Source organism: Vespula vulgaris, chromosome 10, assembly GCF_905475345.1.
Source record: "Vespula vulgaris chromosome 10, iyVesVulg1.1, whole genome shotgun sequence".
NCBI lineage: Eukaryota > Metazoa > Arthropoda > Insecta > Hymenoptera > Vespidae > Vespula > Vespula vulgaris.
The window spans coordinates 7,091,713-7,100,000 of record NC_066595.1 but is presented as its reverse complement, the minus strand read 5'-3'; the positions used below and the strand labels follow the sequence as shown (position 1 = coordinate 7,100,000).

The window sequence follows — 8,288 nt, the reverse complement described above, 5'->3', positions numbered from 1 at the left end:
TTCTTAAATATTTTTCTTCTCCTTATTCGTCGATGTCTAAATATGAAGATTTAAATAAGTTTATTCCATGAAGAAAGGAGAAAATGAAAGAGGATACTTACCGACATTCATGTCAGGACCATACTCGTAATACGTTGGCGAGCCAACGGCAGCTGCGAGAGCAAGTTCATCCTCGATACTGTTCGGCCTGCAACTGGTCGTTTTCCAATGAGTTCTCAGGCCACTCGCACTGATATACTTTTTGTCGCAGCCTTGGCAGGTGTAAGGCCTCTCGTTCGTGTGCAGTCTCTTGTGTAGCTTTAAATGAACGAACTGGGTGAATTTCGCGGGGCAAAGGTCACAAGCATAGGGCTTTTGGCCGGAGTGTAATCTGAGATGAGTCTTTAGATTGGAGGTAGAGCTGAACCTCTTCTTACAGATCTCACATTGATGAGGTTTTTCGCCTGCGTGAAAAATAATATCGTCTCGTTAGTTTATTCTGACGGAATGACGATATACATAGATTCGAGGAAAAATTCACTTACCGGTATGCACGAGATGATGTTTCTGTAGATGTGCCAGTTGCGTGAAGCTTTTGGTGCAGACGTTGCATTTGAACGGTCTCTCACCGGAGTGCGTTCTGAGATGAACTTTAAGATTCGATAGTTGACCGAAGGTCTTACAGCAAACGTTGCACTCGTAGTGCATCTTCCCGTCCTTCTTCTTAAGTGGATAAGGCAACGACCTGTAACCCCTCGATCCCTGAGAGTTCGGGCTGAGCGAGCCACTCTGCGAGCAACCGTGATCGTCCGGGGAGAGAGAACTCGCCGGCGAGTATCTGTGATTGAGGGACCCGGAGGAAGAGGAATTCGCGTGAATGGTAAGTCCAGGATGATGGCCGAGGTGAAGATTGTGCGTGCCTGCGATCAGGCCAGCCTGACTCCCGTCGATCTGCATAGTCGTCGAGGAGGTTGGAAGTTGATGACTGCTGCTTGGAACGTCAAGACGTCTACCGTCCGACGTTCTTTCTCCGTAAACGAGGCTGCCGTTGTTAGCGGTGCTCGGAGTCGGAGAATAAGCCGTACAGTTGATCGACAGAGGAGTCGCGCCGTGATGGAGCGTTCCGTTCTGATGATAGAGACCGTACGAATAGGGAGAAGGCGATTGGATCGGTGATATCGGCGAAACTGAGTTTTGATGATTGTTGCCGGCACTACCGACGCCACCATTACCACCACCAGCACCACCACCACCACCACCACCACCACCACAGCCACCGACACTACCACCGACACCGTTACCACAACCACCACTAACAACAACACCACCACCAGCACCACCACCAGCACCATTACTACCACCCGAATTTGAATAGACCGAACTCGACTCTATTTGACAACCTCCGGAATTGGCCGAATACAAAATCGTCGGTGTCGAGGAGGGACACAACGGTGGAGAATTTGCCGGAGACGGGCTCTTCGTTTTTCGCTTTGGAAGACAGGAGGAGCTAGCGACATTCGAGGACGATGTCAAGATCGTGCTCGAGGGAAGCACGCCGCTATTCGAATGCGGATTAACACCTGGGCTGCTCGACGAGTGCACGTTTCCGATATGAGCCGTCGCATTTCCGTTGTTCACTCCCGTACTCGAATGAAGATTACCCGTACTCGAATGAAGTCCACCGGTTGGACTCGGAATTGGCACGGGACCGTGGTTACTGGTGGTGGAGTTTACGCAGGATTCAGTCTGCATCGGTAAATTCGAACTCGAGTCCGGACTGCATGGTAAAATATTGCCGTAACGATGAGACTTTTTGTAAGAGTAAGCCATCTCCGTGGGACTCGAAGGTGGTGGTGTCACCGAATCTGCCGTGTGACTCTGATGATGGTTCTGTTGATGATGCTGTAGCTGATGCTGTTGTTGATGCTGATGCTGATGCTGTTGCTGCTGCTGCTGTTGTTGCTGCTGCTGCTGCTGCTGTTGCTGTTGTTGCTGTTGCTGCTGCTGCTGCTGATGATGGTGGTGATGGTGTTGATGATGGTGATGTTGCTGCTGTTGCTGCTGCTGCTGCTGCTGTTGTTGTTGCTGTTGTTGCTGTTGTTGATGGTGATGATGATGTAGATGATGATGATGATTGTTGTTATTGTTGTTATTATTATTATTGTCGGTGCTATTTCGTAGGAGAATATTTTCAAGGATGGAACTGCTAGGACTCGTTATGTAGGGTGGTCTCGTCGTGGCAGGTACGTTGCCTTTGACCTCTGGCTCGTAAAACGGCTTCGGATTTTTTTCCGCCTCGTCCTCGCTCACCATCGACAGAAGAGTCGTTTTTTGAAGCATCACAGGCGACACGGACTTTTGTATCTCCGGGCTCATCGCTCTGCTTGCGATCTCGGGATTTTTCTCCTTCGCTGTACCATCCAAATTGCTCTTCGTACCGCTTTGAAAATTACCGTACGTCTTCGTTATCTTGATCTTTACCTTTCTGTATTCGTTCTTCGCGGCCACGTTGTCCGGCTTTAACGGTTCGTTGCTACACACGGAGGACTTTGAGTTCTTGCTAAAGTCGAGAACGTAGTTGTTCTCCGAATCGGACTCGCTGCTCTCCTCCGGCGGGGTCAAGATCTCGTCGTGGTAACCGTTCGAATGGTAACCTTCGTCAGACCTCACGGAACCATCCGTTGGCGTCATTTGCGATCGTCTCTCGTAAATCGACGAGTCCTTCAACGGTGATACCACGTCGACGCTCGCAGAAATTTCCGTCGGTAACGCCGATTGCTGTACTTGCTGACCTATCTCGAGAATAATATGGAACAGAAAAGGAAAAACAAATAAAAAATAAAAACCGTAAATATGACATCGATAATCGACGTTTATGATAAAAATAAACGAAAAACGAACTTACGTATTCTTTGAAGCATTAATTCACCCGTCAACGGGTAATTCAAACGTTCCGCAAACTCTCTACAATACCATACTAACAATTCCTGATTCGGAAGTATCGGCTTAATCGTGTAAAAATAAATGTTCATCTGCAACATGGAAAACAAAAGAATATAATCGTTCGCTCGTACATGTAATAAATAAAGGATAATATCGGTTAAATGTCGTTTTACCTTATATTGACACGCTATTAGATTTTGCGATTCGGATGAATACGCTGGGTTTACGTAACGCATCCAATTCGACTTTTGAACGTCATAACCATCGATGTAGTAGAACAACTCGTTGTTCTTGTATACCTGAGAATTCGCAAAGTATTACTCGCCCGTTACGTATGACAGCATAAGAAAAATCGTCTTTCATTCCCGATCACGCATAGGTACATGTATAATCGACGTTCTTAGAGTAATACGTGAATTAACGTTCACACGCGTCATTTTTTTCGTTGAAAATAATCGATTAAACTTCCAACGACGAGTTTGCCAGAAGGAAACTAGAAAATATTAAAAAGTTAACGTAAGAGTCGTTTGCAAAGAATCGAAGTTCATCGTAACGAATTGATGAGTTACGAGTCATCGATGGCTTCGCGGCTTTCGTTTTAAGGCTTGCTCGATCTGTTAAAACCAGTTTCTGGTCTTGGTAGTCTTTTCTCTCTCTTTCTCGTGGCCGTGTACGCGCGCGCACAGCATCTTTGGTTTCCCACCTCGTTCGTCGATCTCGTAAGAGCACGTATGCGCGTTTTCAACTTTTCCTTTTTTTTCTTTCTTCTTATCTTTTTTGTTTCGTCGATACGCGTACCGTCTCGCGCTATCGACGATAAATTTGAACGTGCGTGTGAACGAAAAGACGATGTTTGTTAATCGATCCTAATTCTTACCCTCCAAAAGTACTTCCTGTTCGCGTCAGCGGGCACCGAATCCTTGGTGTAAACCTGGCCCACCAGTGGTCCGAAACGTGTGCCCTTTGGGATGTAACTCGTACTCCAGACGCCCAACATCTATGCATACATCGAACGAGATGTACGATTAACGAGATTGTATCATATCTTCTTATTATAATACTTATTCGTTTATTACGAGTTACGAGTTCACCTCAACGAAATTATTCATCCGAATCCATGCTCGTTTAATAATTTCAATATACTTATATTTTCATATATACGCGTGTAAATAAGTTTTTGAAAATGTTCACTATTGTCTCAATCTCGATCTAACATGATCCATCCATTAGTTCAAGGGTTAGAATTTTATTATGATACTAGTTTCCATAGAGTATAAAACACGTTGCACGTCGCTACAGGCGATGAAAGATAAGACGATCGCATTCGTCTGCATAAATGAAAATATTTCGTAGAATTTTCCTTAGATATTTTTTCGGAAATAAAAGCCTTTTCCATCGTAACAATATTCCTCGCGTCTCGGTTACGTTTTAAGCGTGAACTTTAAATGCACTTACGTTCGGTCCATGATCACACTTTACAAGTTAATTAGCTTTGTGATGCTCGATCGAGTTTGATAAAATACTGTCCCTCCTTTCGTGTACACATTTACGAGCATGGGATCAGAAGTTAGGTCAAATATCGATCGATACGGTGACTTTCGTTATTCTATGGGGTTCGATACGACGTAGAAACAATTACAAGAAAATAGATGAGTTAGCATCGTAATCGTAATATAGCGTTGTTCGATCGTCTCGCGACTCTCACCGAGGAGGTCTCGAGAAAGGATTCTTTCGTGGATGAACGTACATCGTTGAGGGCTTGAGAGGGCTTGAGTACGAGGTTCCTCGGCAACGAAGCTTCCGCTCGATTGGTATCGCTAGGTGATGCCGTAACATCCGGTACCAAGTATACGGCATGTTGCTCGAATTCCTCCTCCCTCAAGGTCGCGTGATCCCATTCACTGGCCTCCATCCTTTACTGCAAGGAATAACATTTAATTAGCTTATAAATATTTATCGAGTACAGCAACGTTTCTTTTCAAATTATTCGCAAGTGTTTTTAACGTTTCTCTTTTATCATCTTATACATACTTTTTAACATAGGGGGAACTTTCATTGTCGAAAGATAATATCGTTTTTAAAAACTGTCCGAATCGTTCCAACGAAATCGTACTTTCGTTTTTACGAATAATTTTCTTTTGCGACGAAAGACGTAACACGCGATCTGCTTACTAATATCAGAGACGAGTCTCTATGAATAAAGTTACCTACTGCAAAAGACAGTTTTTTTTATCAAAGCCACTATTAAAATCGTTAAACGATCTAAGCTAAGCGGTAACAAATTTAGCTCGATATAAAAATTCTTTTTTTAGAGCGATATATAACTATCAATACGAAACTAATCCTGCTAACTATAATTAAAATCACTCGTCCATAGGATTTTTCTTGGCTAGGGATTTTCCAAAGAATTCTTTTGTAATATCGCTCGATGATCTTTTAAACGCAACGAAGTGGGCTTTAAATGTTCTTCAAGGATTTATGACTTTAATAAAATTTCTCGATGCGATTTTCGAACCGTCTTTTGTTTGATCTCTGAAAGAGGAGAAAATTTAGTTTGAAGAGATTATCCTTAAAATAAAAGCCTATTTTCAATCACGACAAATGATCGGTCAACGCAAAAATATTTTTCTCCCGATGGAAACTAAAAATGAAAGAAACGACAAGATAAGATATTTCAGTGGCGTCGGAAAGTCTCTGCAAGTTGATATTCATTCTTGTCTGATATATATATATATACATATACATAGATATAATTTGATTACTCGTGATCGGAAATAGTATTAGATTCGAAAATAAATTCGTCAGCTGCAAATATTGAATTGCAGGACAGTAACAAGACGAACAACAAAGGTCGATAGACTGGATTAATCGAGACAAGTCGAGAAAGAGATATTGGTTTGGTATGTATTCGAAATAACTTGGATAAAAACAAAAAAAAAGAAAAAGGGAATCGATTTATAAACATCGAAAAAAATTTCTTGAATTAATCGAAAGAAATTAAAACGAGAATCGTTATCGTTCTTAAGGATGTATCCTTTTTATTATAAGCTTTCGATTGGTGGTGGTGATGCAACGCTTTAACATCGCGAAAGTGAAACCCGTCCACGCATTGATCGACTGCAGCGGCGAAAGGGGATGGGGATGGGTGGGAGCATAAACTCTAAAGTCCAATCCTCGCCGCCGCCGCCACCACCGCCTCCGCCGCTGCCGCCGCCACCACCATCACCATCACCGCCACCGCCACCACCACCACCACCACCACCACCATCACCATCACCATCGCCACCGGTCGAGATTTTCGTCGCTCGTTGAATTTTGATTTCCGTGAAAATCGCGCACGAATGCTATCCTCAACATTCCCCATCGACGATTCCCTTTACGGTTCTCTTTCAATGACTTTTTTCAGCTCACGTGCGAGAGTTCAATGACCGCTCTTTTAAATCGAAGAACCGCTACGTTCATAGAATCCCCTCCTGCCTCTACCTCTTCCCCTGCCTCTGTCCCTTCGCCTTTCTCCTCTTCCTACCATTCGCGACATTCCTTTCTATATCTTTACCCGAAATCATCCATAATCGATTTGACCAAGATTCGTCGATTCGTTTTCGCGCGTACGAGGATGAGATCGTTTCTCCTAAGTAAAAGTTTATCAAATTGATAATATTATTTAGTGACTCACGGCTCGCGTTTTTCGGAGCATCGGTCGGCCGAACGTCGAAGGCGTCGGCGATCTGGCTGTTCTTCTTTCTCTCTCTCTCTCTCTCTCTCTCTCTCTATCTTCCCCCTCTCCCTCACTCTCTTTCTTTTAGCGATTCTCACGAATCAAAGCTCTTTTCTCTCTCTCTCTCTCTCTCTCTCTCCCTCTCTCTTCTCCTCTCTGTTTCTATACGAGCGAAAGGAGAGGATCGGCTTCTCTTCTCTCCTATCTTTGGCCCTCTTACGTGATTCTGTGGTTTCTTAAAGAAATCGGCATTTTGAGGAGTCTCAGGAAAGAAGAATTCTCTTCGTCTTCGCGTGAGTGGCCTCGCGCTACCGCACCGGCTAACCTTGCGTTCGTTAACGTCAACATTTATTTGTCAACTCGTTCGGGGGAATCGATCTCGAGCGAATCGATCGGCTTAGCACGCAACAACGATCGCTTCTATCTCTCTTTTCTTTTCTAGTTTTCGGCAGGCTCGTTCGTTCGCATGTACGAATGTACGAATGCACGAATGCATGCACGCAGACACGCACACGGGAGTTATCGATTATCAGGACATCGGAAAAGGGAAATTGCGATGGACTCGAGTTGTCCTCGCTCACGATCATCCACGATGCTTTCTCTCTCTCTCTCTCTCTCTCTCTCCTTGTCTACGCTGTTTATCAACAAGCACCGCACGACAAGCAGTCGTCGATCTTCTTCGAAGCTTTTCTTATCTTCTCCGATCGATTAATTCTCACGATTTCTTTCTTTTCTTATATTTTCTATCTTCAAATTCACTAGCACTACCACCAGCACCAACACAAGCAACCCACCGATATCCACAATGCGAACATCTATTTTCTTCCTTTCCTTTTTACGATTTATTAGAGTTTATTTTGTTTTTGCGAAAAGAAATCGAACTAAAAACACTCACACGCACTTACACCCTTTTACGTTACTCTTCCCCTTTATATTCTATCAATAAGCTACTTTTCTTCGAGATTCGATGACGACCAATAGAGATAGTTTAAGAATAACTCCCAAGCCTTCGTACGTTCCTCTTTTTAATTTCGCGAGGAAGCAAAAGAGGCGTAGAATTTTCCGCGTTGCGCGCCGCGGAAATTGCTCGGAGGACAGCTAGGATCGATCGTTTCGAGCTTCGAATTTTCAACGTCCGAGTTGGAAGGGTAGGTTCGCGATGGCACGCTCGTTTAGTTCTATTTTCGGGAAGCTTTCTTTTCGGATTTGCACCAGATGAATTTCGAGAGATTCGCGAGCTCCTGTTATTCTCGTAGGAGACGTGGAAAAGGACGGTCTCCGTTTGCTCGGTTCTCGCGGATAGCAGGGAGAGAGAGAGAGAGCGGTGTGCGTGGAACTCGGTTAGACCTGACCTAGCCCAACGCGAGTCGGCTTGCCGAGTCCTCCCTTCCTCCCTTCCACCCTTCCTTCCTTCCTTTCTCCCCTGCTTTCCTCCCCTGCCACTCACTCGCTATTGGTCGCTGCTCTTTCTCTCTCTCTCTCTCTCTCTCTCTCTCTCTCTTTCTCTCTCTCTCTTTCTCTCTCTCTCTCTCTCTCTCTATCTCTCTCCTTCTTTCTTGAACGCGTTGCGCCGGTGTGTGCGAGCAAAACTGGCAGAGAAGAGCAGAGGTGGTGCATTTCTCTGCGCTGCGCTTTCGATCGACCCGCT

The 8,288-nt window shown here is 44.5% G+C and overlaps 1 protein-coding gene across 2 annotated transcripts in view; it reads right to left on the bottom strand.

Moving 5' to 3' along the window:
• The window catches only part of LOC127067072 (GATA zinc finger domain-containing protein 7), a 14,497-nt gene extending 6,411 nt beyond the window's left edge, over positions 1-8,086 (bottom strand). Inside the window, exons 1-7 of one of the 2 annotated variants that reach the window (XM_051001584.1) lie at positions 6,599-8,086; positions 4,628-4,840; positions 3,800-3,919; positions 3,096-3,221; positions 2,885-3,011; positions 525-2,771; positions 102-443 (exon numbers count right to left, since the gene is read on the bottom strand). In XM_051001584.1, the coding sequence (XP_050857541.1) occupies positions 102-443; positions 525-2,771; positions 2,885-3,011; positions 3,096-3,221; positions 3,800-3,919; positions 4,628-4,834 (3,169 nt within the window). In that variant the 5' untranslated portion in view covers positions 4,835-4,840; positions 6,599-8,086. The remainder of the gene's footprint in view (positions 1-101; positions 444-524; positions 2,772-2,884; positions 3,012-3,095; positions 3,222-3,799; positions 3,920-4,627; positions 4,841-6,598) is intronic. The other variant, XM_051001585.1, reaches the window with a different exon arrangement.
• Positions 8,087-8,288: the final 202 nt, after the last annotated feature.